At 40.8% G+C, this 16,828-nt stretch overlaps 1 protein-coding gene across 1 annotated transcript in view; it reads right to left on the bottom strand.

Annotated features, from left to right (window-relative positions):
- Positions 1–16,828, bottom strand: part of LOC116979772 (myosin-IIIb-like) — a 170,085-nt gene that overhangs the window by 89,865 nt on the left and 63,392 nt on the right. The window contains exons 6-8 of the mRNA XM_033031548.1: positions 10,065–10,221; positions 5,503–5,605; positions 4,092–4,217 (exon numbers count right to left, since the gene is read on the bottom strand). Coding sequence (XP_032887439.1) covers positions 4,092–4,217; positions 5,503–5,605; positions 10,065–10,221 — 386 coding nt within the window. The remainder of the gene's footprint in view (positions 1–4,091; positions 4,218–5,502; positions 5,606–10,064; positions 10,222–16,828) is intronic.

Raw genomic sequence — 16,828 nt, forward strand, 5'->3', positions numbered from 1 at the left:
AGTGCTTCACATAATTACATCCACACACACAGGCAAAGGTGGGTGAAGTGTCTTGCCCAAGGACACACACAGGCAAAGGTGGGTGAAGTGTCTTGCCCAAGGACACAACGACAGTATGCACTCCAAGCGGGATTCGAACCAGCTACCTTCCGGTTGCCAGCCGAACACTTAGCCCATTGTGCCATCTGTCGTCTAAATCAACTATTATTCTTTTGAATTTTGAAGCCGAAAAGCTTTAATTTAAAACGGATTCTGTAAGAAGAGCCAGAAAGCCACTAGATTGAAAGATAGCCACAAAGTGTTTTTCCAACCTGTCTGGAGAAAGGAGGCCGACCTTGGAAATTGTTTTGAAGTCTTGATAACACACGTTCCTTCTGAATTAACAGCATCTTTAAGCCCATGGATGTTGTTGAGATGTTGTCTACAATATCAGTTTGTTATTGTTCTGAGAAAATTGTTTTCAAAATAGCCATTCGATGTTTACACAAAGTTGGAGTTGAATTCAGAGAAGAGTTTCTTCGTTCAGTTTAGATACTTGGAAATCTGCCAAGACCTGTTTAAAATCATGGAGCCAGAAAATGAAGAAAGAGCCATGCCTGAGGAACCACAAGGTGGCAAAGTCATGCTCAGTCAAGGACAAGCTGCCTGCCTGAAAGAAACTAAGGAGGAAAACTCGATATGGGAACAAGTTAATGAGTCAACTGAAAGCTACAGAAATCATGTATCGAGAAGAAACAGATAATACACAAGTTGCCTACCTGAAAGAAACCGAGGAGAGAAAAAAATTATGGAAACAGGTTACCAGATTAATTGAGAAACAGAAGAAACTAATGGAATTAGTTCAGAACGCGATCAAAGTGAAATCTAATATGAGCCAACCATGGAACCTCTGCCAAGAGGTTGGAAAGAAACAGAATGTGCTGCTGTGTTCACAGCCGTCTCGGGAAGAACTTATAAGACACATCCAGTAGTGGGAAGACAAGGTGAAGATATTTAATGGTTTCATGATTAAGGCAGAGGAGTGGTTATCTGAAATTACACCACAACTTACACGCTTAGCAGCTGGAAGTGCGATGCAACAAGGTGCCAGAATGGAAGATGAAATTACACGACGAGATAATATCTCGAAAGTATCTACACAAAGATCAGGTCATAAATCTGTTTCTACAGCCAGTTCGGTATCAAGGGTTTCTGCTCGATTGGGAGTTGAAGCTGATCTAGCCGCTCTCTCAATAGAAGCGGATGCCTTGGAAGAAAAAACATGAGGTTGAGCGACAAGAAGAAGAGGTGAGGCGAGAAGAAGAGAGGAGATGACAAAAGGAAGAGATGACATGACAGCAGGATCAGCCGAGGCGACAAAAGGAACAACTGGAACTAGACACAGAGATGGCGGTGGCCAAAGCAAAGAAGTAGATATTGGAAAGAAAAGGTTCAAGATGCAGTTCTAGATCATTGAAGACGATGAGCTCTGGACCAAGAGAAAAAACGACTCCAATTAAAGCAGCAGTTAGATCAATTCCACATTCGAGGTCTACTGGATTTCATGACTTTGAAAACCCATTGGAACAGAGTAAGATGGGTAAAACTTCATCTCAGCAAATGAGTGCTGGTTCGAAATAAACTATTAATGGAGCATCTGTGGATGGTCGAGACAAACCATTAGTGAACCATGCTTTTCCGAGGCCTGATGCACAGGCTCGAGCAAGCCAATTTGAGTCACAGAGGCCTGTTTATCAACAGGTGGAGTCAAGCCTAGGTTATCAGGATGGATTAATGGCATTGGTGAAAAGTCAAGCTGACTTCATAGCTCGACAAAATACCTCTCTCATTCTACCACCAACAGAAATTCCTACATATGATGGAGATCCACTGTGGTATGAAGCTTTTGTAAGGGCATTAGAAGAAGTATTAGAAATGAGAATTATGGATGAAATGGAGCGCTTACAATTTCTGGAGAAGTACACGAGTAGAAGTGTCAAGGTACTTGTAGAAAGTTGTCAAAATGAGCCAGACAGCCACGGCTATAAAAAGGCGAGAAGATTACTTTAAGAACGTTATGGTAATGAACAGAGAATTGCGGATGCATACATGGAGAAGGCCCATGCTTGGAAAGAAATCATGCCGGAAGATGGGTAGGCATTGAGTGATTATGCAATATTTCTAAGAGGTTGTTGCAGCTCGATGAGAAATCTTGGCCACATTGAGGAAATTAATCTTGCAAGTAATACTCGAGTCATCATTAGCAAGTTACCCAGAAGACTGAGAGAAAAGTGGAGAGATGAAGCAGGATGAAAGGAAGCGAGTAGCCAGGCTACGAGACCTGGTGAAATTCTTAGAAAGGGAAGTACGGTACATGTTAGAGCCATATCACGGGACTATTGAAGATCATAAACCGATTGCAACTAACAAAGGTTCTACCTTTACCAAAACTGAAGAAATATCAGAACCTATGAGAAGTAGTTTTGCTATCACAACCAGACCTGTGGAAAAGACAGATAGAATGAAAGGAAATGTGTCTACTAGCAAGCAAATAGTATTTTGTTTGTTATGTGATGAAGTTGATCACACCATAAGATGGTGTCGAAGTTTCAAGATGAAAGAATATGAAGAAAAGATGAATTTCTTGAAAGAGAAGGGAATCTGTTTTGGATGTTTGAAAAAAGGACATGTGGTGAGAGACTGTAAGAGTCCTATAATTTGTTATAAGTGCAGGCAATATCATCCTGAAACACTTCATACTAAAAAGAACACACCAGAGCATTAGGAAGAGGAAGAACTGGAACTAGCTTATTTGAAGAGGTTGCTACTGACATTGGCCTATAATTTAAATATACTCTGAATTTTAATGGAACTGAATGGAACCAAACATAATCTCTGTCTTCCATGTTACCCAGCTGCAAATGGAGTTATCAAACCTCAATCAGAGTAGTTCAGGAAATTCTCAATATGTGCTGCAGAGATAAATTTCAAAAGAAATTGCCTGACCAATTTCTGGCCAGCACACATAACAGCTCTGCAGACAAGTACGTGATATACATCTGCAGAAATTTGTGGACAGACGACACACTGAGTCATTTTCAATCAAATTAGAATTCTGCAGTTGAACAGAAGCAGTCGAGTCATATGCCATAATGGCACCTATCGGCAAATGCAGAAATGTGCATTCCTAGCCCCACTCCCCTCCCCCCACAGTGAGTCAAACTCATGCTTAAAATTTATTGAACCAAGAGATCATTTGGTGAAATTGGTATGGAATCCAAGAAAGTCCGGCGCATAAATTTCTTTAAGTTAAAATCCATAAACCTTCAAAACTAAATTTAACAACAAAATCTGGGAGATCAGGAAGGCTCCAAAAGTTGTTTCCTAGACTAGGTCTACTTTAAAAACCATGCAGATGCTGGAAAAATGAAAAGATGTAGAAAATGCTGGATAACACTCCAGGATTTTCATTAAATGACACAAAGTGCTGGAGTAACTCAACCCGTTGAACCTTCTTTTGTAAAGCAGTATTTACAGATCCTTTTTTCTACAGCAAGTTATATTGTTCATTAAGTGTGCATACTAATGAGTTCATAATGTCTCACTGACATTTTCTAAAAATAAAATGGGCAGCAAAGTGGTACTTTATGCAAGAACATAACATCAGGGCAAAAGGGGAGAAGGCAGGAACGGGGTACTGATTGAGGATGATCAGCCATTCCTGCACTTATTGTCTATTTCCTCAGCATTCATGTGTGTTTATATTGTGATAATGATTAGACAGGGGAGACAAGAAGAAAGCCCATTTAAAACATCAACATTCCTGTAGATGAAATTCTCTGCCTTGCAAAAAACCCATTATATTTTTGGACATACATTTTCTGAGTCTAAATGTATTTATAATGTACATCGAACAATGGTACAAGATGTTCGATTTCAATACTGGAAGCATATATGTCCATTTTCTGAAATAAATTGCAGCCATTATTATATGTGTAAAGTGTATCTATGGAAACAAAAGAAAGAAACACTATTGTATTCAGCAACGATTACTTCACATGCCTTCAGCTTTTTTAGTTTATTTGAACTACATATTAAAGTTGTATACATACTGCAGCAGCTTTCAGCCATCCCTTTGACTGATCCGTCACTTTAAGAATTCCAGTGTCTTGAGGCTCGAAAAGGATGTTGCCCAGTGACAGGATTCCTGCTAGTATTGTCATCATGTCAACCAGCTCCTACAAATGAAGGCAAACAGGACATTGGATACATTTTTGATAAATCAGGGAACTGAGGGTTATGGGGAATTTGCATGGAAACAGCCTTTTGGCCCACCTCGTCTATGCTGACCATTATGCTAGTTCCATTTGCCAACACTTGACCCATAACCATCGAAACCCTTCCTATCCATGTATCTGTCTAAAGTTGTAGTGTATCTGCTTCTGCAGCTTCCTCCGCAAACTAATTCCAGATTACTCAACTCAACTACCATCAGTGAAATATTTCCCAGAGGTCCCTCTTAAATCTCTCCCCTCTCACCTCCATGAGAGCCCTCCAATTTTTGAATCTTCTACGTGCAAAATAACCTGAGTATTCACTATGCATGCCCCTCATGATTTTGTACATCTCAATAAAATCACCCATCAGCCCCTACGCTCCAAAGAAGAAAGTCCCAGCCTATCCAACCTCTCTCCATAACTCACAAGCCCAGATAACATCCTGATGAATCTCTTTTGCAGCCTATCCAATTTAATGACATCCTTAATCATGTGTCTATGCTCTTATTTAGGCTTAGTGCAGGAAAATGGGGGCTACAATACAAATACAGCCATGATCTTACTGAATGACAGAGCAGGCACGATGGGCCAAATGGCATGCTCCTGTTCCTACTTGTATTTTATGTTCAATAAATAAACTGCAACTCCAAGGTCACGTTATTGCTTTGGAAAGTTATGGAAATACAAAAAGGTGACATCAGCCCAAGTGGTGTTCTTCACTCCCCAATCGAGAGCCCAGCCCTCACTACACCCAACCAAAAACATCCCCTCCAATACAATGTAGGAATGAGAAAAATGTATACAAACTTGACAACTTTTAATGCGTAGACAAACAAAGCATCATGTTCAAGCTTGCCAAAATAGGAACAAATAAGCTTCCAATATCAACAAAAGCTTTTCACTGTACCTCCGTACACATGACAATAAACTAAACTAAATTATACCATGGAGCACTTCAAGGCATGCAAAATAACCTATTAAGCAATAGCAATCAATATATGGTCTAGACAGGCAGCAAAGTAAAATAAGAGGATAAGCTTCTTTACAGAGGAGAAATGAGACGTTCGTTTAATTCTTAAAATGTTACAAATTGTTGTAAAATAAAAGATCAACAATGAAAACGTCAAGAAATTATTTACAGCAAAGAGCACCACAATTGGATACAACTAAATATACTGATCCCCAAAGTATTTATATTTTCAATTAAAAATGAGTATTAACATTTGTGGATATATAGCTGATTTACCTGCTCAAGAAACCCAACCATGTCCAATGCATTGCACACTTCATGGTATTTCTTATTCCATTGTTGGATGATTTCATCAGGACCATATTTGTGATTTAGGTACCTACAAAAGATTGGGTTGCAGTGTCACATCTGATTATCCAAATCTCCTATTACACTAGTCACATTGGAGTTGAAACCTTTCAGTGTTTAATCTTTAATTGAAAGGATCGTGCAGTTTATAGCAATGAGAATGAAGAACAAGTACAGTAACAAGCTCTGGTAAAAATTGAAGCAAATAAAATAAAGCATAGACATCAGGAAGCTTATTTCACATCTTATATTGCTGCAGTGCTGATACACAATAGGGGAGTGCATTAAAAATCTTTAGAAACCAGTGGGTATCAAGTATATGAATATTTATGCACATGGATTTGTGTGTCAAGCATAGAAGCATTCAATCCAATGACAGACACATTTTAAATAATTTAGAGAATACATCTGTTAAGGATAATTAAAAACAAGGACACAAAGTGCAGGAGTAACTCAGCAGGTCAGGCAGCATCTCCGAAGAGCATGCTGACGTTTCCTGACGTTTCCGGGAAACTCCCTTCATCATACTGTTTGGGGGGGGTGGGGGGGTAAAGGAAGCCGGAAGAGAGGAGAGGCATGATAAAGTGTGGCAGGTAATAGGTGGACACAGGCAAACGGGGTTTTTAAATAGGCAGATGGTTAGAACAAAGGCCAGAGATTACAACAGAAGGTGTGAAACAGTGTTTCATTTTTTTTGTTTAAAGATACAGCGTGGAACCAGGCCTTATGGCCCACCGAGTCCACGACAACGAACAATCAACTGTGCACTAGTTCTATCCTACACACTAGAGACAATTTACAGAGGCCAATTAACCTACAAACCTGTCTTTGGAAATGTGGGGCAAACTCCATTGATGAAGATGATTGATGAGTCATCAGGTTGTAAGCTACCTAAGTAGAATATGAAGTACTGTTCCTCTAGTTTGTGTGTGCCCTCATTCTGGCAATGGAGAAGATTCAGGATAGGAAAAAAAAAAACGAAAAAAAATAATCTTGCCTTGCAAGTTTAACCTCCGTTATCCTCTCACCTTAAATCTATGCCCTCTAATATTTGGTATTACCACCCTGGGAAAAAGAAGCTTTCAATTAGGTCATCCCTCAGCCTCTGATGCTCTGGAGAAAACAATGTTTGTTCAACTCCTCCTTATAGTTCTCTGATTCAAGAAGTGAACCTCTTCTACATCCTCACCAAAGCCACTATCCTTCCCGTAATGGAGTAACCAGAACTAAACAATACTCCAAACTCCTAACAAAAGTTTAATATTGCTGCAACATAGCTTCCCAATTTTTAATTATCAATGTACTGGCCAATAAAGGCAGGCAAGGCATACCCCTCATTTACGTGCATGACTATTTTCAGAGAGTTATGAGCTTGTATCCCAAATTTATTCTGCATGCCAATGCTCCCTTAAGGGCCTGTCCCACTTGGGCGTCATTTGCGTGTCAGGCAGGTGGCGCGCAAAGATTTTGTGAATCACAAAATCCTGAGACGCCGCGTGCGACCGCGCATCATTGCCTACGTCACCACGCCTCACCACGCGCCATGCGCACATAATGCACGCATCACGATACGCGTCGTGCGTCGTGACGCTTAAATGATGTCGCATAAATGACGCCCAAGTGAGACAGGCCTTTTAGGTCTTGCCATTTACTGTATGATTCACACTTACATTTGACCTCACAAAGTGCAACACGTCAATTAAAATGAATCTGCCATTGCTCAATTATTTTCTATCTGATCGATATCCTATTGCATTCTTTGATAACTTTCTTTCCTTTCCACAACCTCGTCAATTTTTAGGCCATCTGGAAACTTACTGCCTAATTTTTTTTAGCCTAACAAATCAAACTTACTAATAATGTATATTTTTATCCAAATCTTTTATATCACAACAAGGGTCCAGCACTTATCCCTGCAGAACACTACTAGTCACAGACCTTTAATCAGAATAATGTTCCTCCACCATTACCTTCTGTCTTCCAATTTTGAATACGATCTACCAAGTCTCTGTGGATCCCATGTGCTTTATTCACTAGGATCAGCCTACCATACCATGAGAGACCTTGTAGACATCATCTACTGCCATAACCTCAATCATCTCCTCCAAAAATGCAATCATTTGTAAGACATGACCTGCCCCATGAAAGCAAAATTGACCATCACAAGATGCGAGTAAATAGTTCCTCTAAAAATAATCTCCAATAACTTCCCTACCATTGATGCAAAGTTCTCTAGACTAATTTCCTAGCTAGTCCCCGGGGCCCTGTCTGTGGCTAAAGAGGATAGAGATTAACAATTTTGTCTCTTGCCTCTCTCATTAACCTGGGATAGAACCCATCAGGTCCTGGGAAGCTATCTATGTTAATAATCTTCACGAGACATAACACCATTTCCTTCTTGATATCAACATACCCTAGAATGCGCAAACCCCTTTCTGATCTCACTATCCTTCATGCCCTTCTCCTTTGTGAATACTGATGCAAATTACTCATTTATATTCCTCAAGGGCAAGAAAGAATGTAAACAGGGAATGAGGAGTGCTAAAATGGGCCATGAAATATCCTTCACAAGTAACATTAAGGAGAATTCTCAGACATTTTCTATATATGTTAAATGCTAAGGGCAGGGTTGGACTACCCCGGGATGAAGAAAGGAATTTATGCCTCGACAGCGAGAAAGAGGGCAAGGCGGTAAATGAGTAATTTGCATTGGTATTCACAAAGGCACAGGGCATAAAGGATAGTGAGATCAGGAAGGGGTATGCTGATACATTAGCATACATAATAATAATAATAATAATAATAATAATAATATCTTTTGTCATTGCACATCAGTGCAACGAGATAACAAGGAAGTGGTGTTGAATCTCATGAGGAGCACTAATGTGGAGAAGTTCCTAGGACCTGATGAAATCTATCCCAGATTAATGAGGGGCATGGGGTGGGGGGGGGGGGGGGGGGGGGGGGAGGAGGGGAGATTGCTGGGACCTTGACATTGATCTTTGTATCCTCTTAGCAAGGTCCCAGTGGACAGATGCAGAGGAACATAATAACAGTTAGTCCAAGAATACACAATTCAGACCGCTACCCGCCACATCTGTAATAACTTTAAATGGTAGTTCAGTTCAGAGATACAGTACGGAAACAGGCCCTTCGGCACACCGCGTCTGCATCACCCGGCGATCTCCACACACTAACTATTCCGCACACACTAGGGACAATTTTACCAAGTCAATTAACCTACAAACCTGTACATCTTTGTGGTGTGGGGGTAAACTGGTGCTCCCGGAGAAAACCCACGCAGGTCACGGGGAGAATGTACAAACTTCGTAATCAGGATTGAGCCCGGTATCCCGAATACAGACTCTGGCGCTGTAAGGCAGCAACTATAGCGCTGCACCACCGTGCCACCCTACATACAGGCAGCTAATCACATGGGGATTCCCAAATCTAGTCACCAACTAATGTGCAGGGAGGCCACAGGACCATACTGCCAGGATCCTGCCCTTCAAACACTCCAAGCTTTTGATTGGAGGAAGGGCTGGTGTCTTAGACTCAATCCCATTAAAGCATCTGCGGCTAAACATTTTCAAATGCCCCTGATATTCCAAGGGATTTAAAAAATAACACAATTGTGTGAAATAATTAAAGTCCAAATTGTTAAGACGAAAAATAACATTAGACGCTCAGTACAGCTAATAAATAAAAGACAGTCATAAAATCAATTACGTAACAATTCAGTAATCAAAGATGCTTTTTTCTATGTAATCCCCATTCATCTAAATCTTAATTTCTTAATTTAGATGAATGGGGATTCTGATTCAATGCCGATTGAAGAAGGGTCTCAACTCAAAACATCTCCTATTCCTTTTCTCCAGAGATACTGTCTGACCCACTGAGTTACTCCAGCTTTTTGTCTATCTTTGGTTTAAAGCAGCATCTGCAGTTCCTTCCTACACTCAATGCCAGCTCTGTCTGCCTGACCAACTCCACATGGCACTCTGCAATGGAGCGGAGTAATTGGCAACCGTCACCTAGCTCATCCCAGAGCTACAGCTGCACCAGTAAATCCAGGAAAAACATGCCTGCCAGCAGCTGAATGCCTGCAGCTGCTCTAGAACTACTGGCAACACCCAGCACAATGTAGCTTTTCATTTTCCTGCAGTAAGCAGATGTATTACCATTGCTTTATGCAAGCCATCACTTACATAATCATGCATGCAAGTTCTGTCTAGTAACCTGTTATACAATTTTCTTCAGTGAGCTATGACATGGCTCTTCAGTGGCCTTTCAAATGGATGTGCAGCACTGAAAAGCTTGTAGATTTGACCTCCAATGAAGTTTGGTTGTTAACACCTGGTGTCACTCTAACATGTCAAATTTGGAACACTCCATGGCCTTTATCCTTTTGAATTTTTCATTAAAATAATTTTCATTGACTTGACAACAAGAATAAATGTATGTAATTAGCTTTGTAAATAAAGCATTACCTGTAGAACTTGGGGTCCAAAAGTCCATAGACCTCCTGGTCAGCAGCAGATATTCCAGCAAACATATAGTAGAAAATATGGAAGTTTTTCTCGCCTTCATCCTGATGCACAACACGTGACTTCTCCAGTAGATATTCGTTAATTTTTGCACCTTTTACTGGATAAAAGTATCAATTCACACAAGTTACATTGATTTACAAATTCAGTGGATGGAATCATTCAGATGGCTATCATAACTTTGTCTTTGAGAGCATATAGTTGCTACCCCTTAACCATCCACATATACCTCATTACTTATATACTGACTCTTGGAGGATACCTCAACTGAAATGCAATAAAAAATTATAATAGCTACACAAGTAAGTGGGAAGGACACAAGGGAAACTGATACAATTTCCGTATTGTTAATCTAATATGCGATAAATTTATATGGGAGCTTTATATGTAAATTACTACATTGAGAAATTAAAAAAAATATTTACTAAGAGGTATATACTTAATAGACATTGTTAAATGAATTGTAACAAAATACAGCTTCATGTTAGATTGTGCTCAAGTTTCCTTGTAAAAAGGCGTTCCTTTTTTCGAAAGCCCAACACTAAGAAATTTATCATTGTGCCAGATAAGGCAATCGATGGACCAATTTGCCGAAGTGCTTCCTTCTGTCTGAAGCGGGTGGCCATTAACTTAATAGAGAATTATCTTAGATCCTCAAGCTCAAAGCACGCCAGGTGCGTCGAGATGGGGCTCCTAAGGGACCGTGTTAGGAACCTGGAACAGCAACTCGATGATCTCTGTCTGCTCAGGGAGAGCGAGGAGGTCATAGAAAGGAGTTACAGGGAGGTGGTCACTCCAAGACCACGGGAGACAGAAAACAGGGTCACAGTTAGGAAGGGCAACGGGCAGAGGCAGGGACTGGTGAGTACCCTGGTGGCTGTACACCTTGAAAATAAGTACTCATGTTTGAGTAAGGTTGGGGGAGACAGCCTACCTGGGGGCAGCGACAGCGGCCGGGCCTCTGGCATAAAGACTGGTCCTGTTGCTCAGAAGGGTAAGATAAAGAAGAGATGGGCAATTGTAATAGGGGACTCTATAGTCAGGGGGTCGGATAGGCGATTCGGTGGACGCAGACAGGAGACCCGGATGGTAGTTTGCCTCCCTGGTGCCAGGGTCAGGGATGTGTCTGAACGGGTCCAAGAAATCCTGAAATGGGAGGGAGAGGAGCCTGAGGTTGTGGTACATATAGGTACCAACGACATAGGTAAAAAAAGAGAAGAGGTCCTGAAAGAAGAATTTAGGGAGTTAGGTAGAGAGTTAAGGAGAAGGACTGCAAAGGTAACAATCTCAGGATTACTGCCTGTGCCACGCGACAGTGAGAGTAGGAATGGAGCGAGGTGGAGGATAAATGAGTGGATGAGGGACTGGTGCAGTGGGTATGGATTCAAGTTTCTTGATCATTGGGACCTCTTTTGGGGAAGGTGCAACCTGTACAGAAAGGACGGGTTGCACTTGAACTCGAGGGGGACCAATATCCTGGCGGGGAGATTTGCAAAGGCTACTGGGGAGACTTTAAACTAGTATGGTTGGGGGGAAGGACTCAAATTGGGAAAGCTAGCAGTCAGTGTGTGAGGCAGGAGGCAGAGAATGGTAGCACTCTGACCCAAAATGTAGGGGAGAGAGAAGAAAAAGACAATAAACAGAGAATAAGAGAGGGTGGGTTTCTTAAATGTGTATATTTTAATGCTAGGAGCATTGTAAGAAAGGTGGATGAACTTAGAGCCTGGATTGACACCTGGAAGTATGATGTTGTGGCGATCAGTGAAACGTGGTTGCAGGAGGGCTGTGATTGGAAACTAAATATTCCAGGATTTCGTTGCTTCAGGTGTGATAGAATTGGAGGGGCAAGAGGTGGAGGTGTTGCATTGCTTATCAGGGAAGATACTACAGCAGTGCTTTGGCAGGATAGATTAGAGGGCTCGTCTAGGGAGGCTATTTGGGTGGAACTGAGAATTGGGAAAGGGGTAGCAACACTTATAGGGGTGTATTATAGACCGCCAAATGGGGAGCGAGAATTGGAAGAGCAAATATGTAAGGAGATTGCAGATATTAGTAGTAAGCACAAGGTAGTGATTGTGGGAGATTTCAATTTTCCACACATAGACTGGGAAACACATTCTGTAAATGGGCTGGATGGGTTGGAGTTTGTAAAATATGTGCAGGATAGTTTTATGCAGCAATACATAGAAGTACCTACTAGAGAAGGGGCGGTGCTGGACCTCCTGTTAGGAAATGAGACGGGTCAGGTGGCAGAGGTATGTGTTGGGGAACAGTTCGGGACCAGTGATCACAATACCATTAGTTTCAATATAATTATGGAGAGGGTCAGAACTGGACCTAGGGTTGAGATTTTTGATTGGAGAAAGGCTAACTTTGAGGAGATGCGAAAGGATTTAAAAGGAGTAAATTGGGACATTTTGTTTTATGGGAAAGATGTGGAAGAGAAATGGAGTACATTTAAAGGTGAAATTTTAAGAGTACAGAATCTTTATGTCCCTGTTCGGTTGAAAGGAAATAGTAAAAATTGGAAAGAGCCATGGTTTTCAAGGGAAATTGGACACTTGGTTCGGAAAAAGAGGGAGATCTACAATAGTTATAGGCAGCATGGAGTAAATGAGGTGCTTGAGGAGTATAAAGAATGTAAAAAGAATCTTAAGAAAGAAATTAGAAAAGCTAAAAGAAGCTATGAGGTTGCTTTGGCAAGTAAGGTGAAAGTAAATCCAAAGGGTTTCTACAGCTATATTAATAGCAAAAGGATAACGAGGGATACAATTGGTCCATTAGAGAGTCAGAGTGGACAGCTATCTGCAGAGCCAAAAGAGATGGGGGAGATATTGAACAATTTCTTTTCTTCAGTATTCACCAAGGAGAAGGATATTGAATTATGTGAGGTAAGGGAAACAAGTAGAGTAGCTATGGAAACTATGAGATTCAAAGAAGAGGAAGTACTGACACTTTTGAGAAATATAAAAGTGGATAAGTCTCCAGGTCCAGACAGGATATTCCCTAGGACATTGATGGAAGTTAATGTAGAAATAGCAGGGGCTATGACAGAAATATTTCAAATGTCATTAGAAACGGGAATAGTGCCGGAGGATTGGCGTACTGCGCATGTTGTTCCATTGTTTAAAAAGGGGTCTAAGAGTAAACCTAGCAATTATAGACCTGTTAGTTTGACGTCAGTGGTGGGCAAATTAATGGAAAGGATACTTAGAGATAATATATATAAGCATCTGGATAAACAGGGTCTGATTAGGAACAGTCAACATGGATTTGTGCCTGGAAGGTCATGTTTGACTAATCTTCTTGAATTTTTTGAAGAGGTTACTCGGGAAATTGATGAGGGTAAAGCAGTGGATGTTGTATATATGGACTTCAGTAAGGCCTTTGACAAGGTTCCTCATGGAAGGTTGGTTAAGAAGGTTCAATGGTTGGGTATTAATGGTGGAGTAGCAAGATGGATTCAACAGTGGCTGAATGGGAGATGCCAGAGAGTAATGGTGGATGGTTGTTTGTCAGGTTGGAGGCCAGTGACTAGTGGGGTGCCACAGGGATCTGTGTTGGGTCCACTGTTGTTTGTCATGTATATCAATGATCTGGATGATGGTGTGGTAAATTGGATTAGTAAGTATGCAGATGATACTAAGATAGGTGGGGTTGTGGATAATGAAGTAGATTTTCAAAGTCTACAGAGAGATTTATGCCAGTTGGAAGAGTGGACTGAAAGATGACAGATGGAGTTTAATGCTGATAAGTGCGAGGTGCTACATTTTGGCAGGACAAATCAAAATAGGACGTACATGGTAAATGGTAGGGAATTGAAGAATGCAGGTGAACAGAGGGATCTGGGAATAACTGTGCACAGTTCCCTGAAAGTGGAATCTCATGTAGATAGGGTGGTAAAGAAAGCTTTTGATGTGCTGGCCTTTATAAATCAGAGCATTGAGTATAGAAGTTGGGATGTAATGTTAAAATTGTACAAGGCATTGGTGAGGCCAATTCTGGAGTATGGGGTACAATTTTGGTCGCCTAATTATAGGAAGGATGTGAACAAAATAGAGAGAGTACAGAGGAGATTTACTAGAATGTTGCCTGGGTTTCAGCAACTAAGTTACAGAGAAAGGTTGAACAAGTTAGGGCTTTATTCTTTGGAGCGCAGAAGGTTAAGGGGGGACTTGATAGAGGTCTTTAAAATGATGAGAGGGATAGACAGAGTTGACGTGGATAAGCTTTTCCCACTGAGAGTAGGGAAGATTCAAACAAGGGGACATGACTTGAGAATTAAGGGACTGAAGTTTAGGGGTAACATGAGGGGGAACTTCTTTACTCAGAGAGTGGTGGCTGTGTGGAATGAGCTTCCAGTGAAGGTGGTGGAGGCAGGTTCGTTTTTATCATTTAAAAATAAATTGGATAGTTATATGGACGGGAAAGGAATGGAGGGTTATGGTCTGAGCGCAGGTATATGGGACTAGGGGAGAATACGTGTTCGGCACGGACTAGAAGGGTCGAGATGGCCTGTTTCCGTGTTGTAATTGTTATATGGTTATATGGTTATAAGAGCAGATATGCAGGTGAAAACAGGAAATTCAAGTATACACAGACAGAGTGTATTGTTCACCTGACTTCAACTATGCAACATGCAACTGCTATTAGTACGTTTTCAGAGATCCTAAAAGGTCACCAATTTATAAAGTTACCCAGCACGAGGTGGGAATAATCCTTGCCCTCACACAGGTTATCTAAAGGAGAGGGAATACAAATGCGCAAAGTACTCGGGGAACAAAGTACTGGAGTAACCTAGTGGGTCAGGCAGCATCTCTGGAGAAGGATAGGTGATGTTTCGGCTCATCGATCGTACAGAAGTACAGAGGGATTTAGGCGTTCTAGTGCATGAATCCAAAAATGTCAGCCCGTGGGTTTAACAAGCAGACATGAAGGCAAGTTATATTTTGGCCTTTATTGAAAAAGATTTGGAGTTTAAAAACAGATAGATTTGGTCAGTTATGCAATGTGTGGTTGAGCCACACCTAATGTACAGCAGACAGATTTATTCCTTTTACTTAAGAAAAAATATTTAAGAAAGAAAGCATTGAAGGCAACCCCAAAGAGATTTACCAGGGAAATTCTGCAAGCGAAAAGATTGTCTTAAAAAGTGAGGCTAGACAGATTCAGTCTACACTCCTTGGAGTTTAAAACAATGAGGGGTGACCTTATTGTGACAGACAGGGTCTCAAAGGGGCATGATAGGGTTGTCATTGAAATGGTTTTACTAATGGGAGAGTCTTGAATAAGGGATAATAGTTACAAGAGAAGGAACCATTCAATAATGTCTCCTCAAACAGTAGACCCACCATCCTAGAATCCAGTTTAGGGAATCTTCACTGCACTCCCTCTACAGCAAGCTTATTCTCTCTTAGGCAAGATCAAAACTACAGGCAATATTCAAGGTGCAGCCTTGGTGTAATAAGATATCCAAAATCCTGTTCTCTCGTATCCTTTCATGATAAAGATCAAGATCTCACTTGCCATCTTAAGTAATGTTCCCCATTCTTGCCCACTCCCTTAACTTGGCCATTTACTTTAAAGCTTTGTTACAATCTTCGTTTGACTCACAATCCCACCTAGATTACATTTGGAAATAAAACATTTGGTTCCTCAGCCAAATCATCACTATGGGTTGTGGAAAGTTGGGCACAAGCTCTGTACCCCCGTAAGTACAGCCTATCAACCTTGAGAGATCCGTTTATTCTCAATTGCTTTCTGCCCCATAACCAATTTCTACAATGTTTTCACTCAATACCAATGAAGCTAACTGGTAAAATAGTCAATGAAAAACATATCAAAAATAGCAGAGAAGAGGTTGCAATAAGAGATTTTTTTAAAGTTCTAAAAGAGGGTTCCAGATTGGAGAGAATTATTTTTGCATTAGCAATCACAAAGCTGATGTAGATCGTCGTTCAGAAGGATGGCCAGACTTAAATATGATGTAGGATGTTGGGAGATGGTTTGAATAAGATGTGGGGAGAATTTAGCTTGGAAGTCAGTGAAGAAATCTGGCGTAAAGGCAAGCAGTGAATATAGGGGGAGTGGTCATGTGGTTGTACAGGTGTGGGTTTGGTTGAATAGCATGTCACACAGTTATTCAATCAGAGCATGTGACCTGCCTAGGGTTGAAAATAACAGCCATTTTCCTGAAGAACACTTTAGCTCTTTCTCCATAGTAGAGAGGCAATGCTGGAAGAGAGCAGTATAGAAACTAGGAACTACAGATGCTAATATACAAACAGCTGTTAGGACACCTCAACAGGAGGAGTTTAGGAATTCACTGGTGATGTGACATGTACTTGAAGATATTCAAACAATTATAAAAGGGAAATGGTCCCTGCTGTAAGTAAACCTCCTCTCAGAATTTTCATTTAAATTTGAAAATATACTTTATTCACAAGATCGTCAACATTTTTGCAATAAATAGTGTTATTCATTACCTTAGCATCAACACAAGGTTTAACATCAAAATATAAACTTTAAAGTAAATAGCTCTCATAGGGCTTTAAACACAGCTTTTAACTAACTTGCATTAATGGCAGGACTCCAAATTATGTTCCTCCCATAGAGCCTTTGTATTTACTTTTTAGAATGCTCACAATAATTTTGGTTTAGAACAGGATGCTGACTATGCTGGATACACTCCAAACCCTGTGACATTC

Source organism: Amblyraja radiata, chromosome 1 (assembly GCF_010909765.2).
Source record: "Amblyraja radiata isolate CabotCenter1 chromosome 1, sAmbRad1.1.pri, whole genome shotgun sequence".
In the NCBI taxonomy this organism is placed as follows: Eukaryota; Metazoa; Chordata; class Chondrichthyes; order Rajiformes; family Rajidae; genus Amblyraja; species Amblyraja radiata.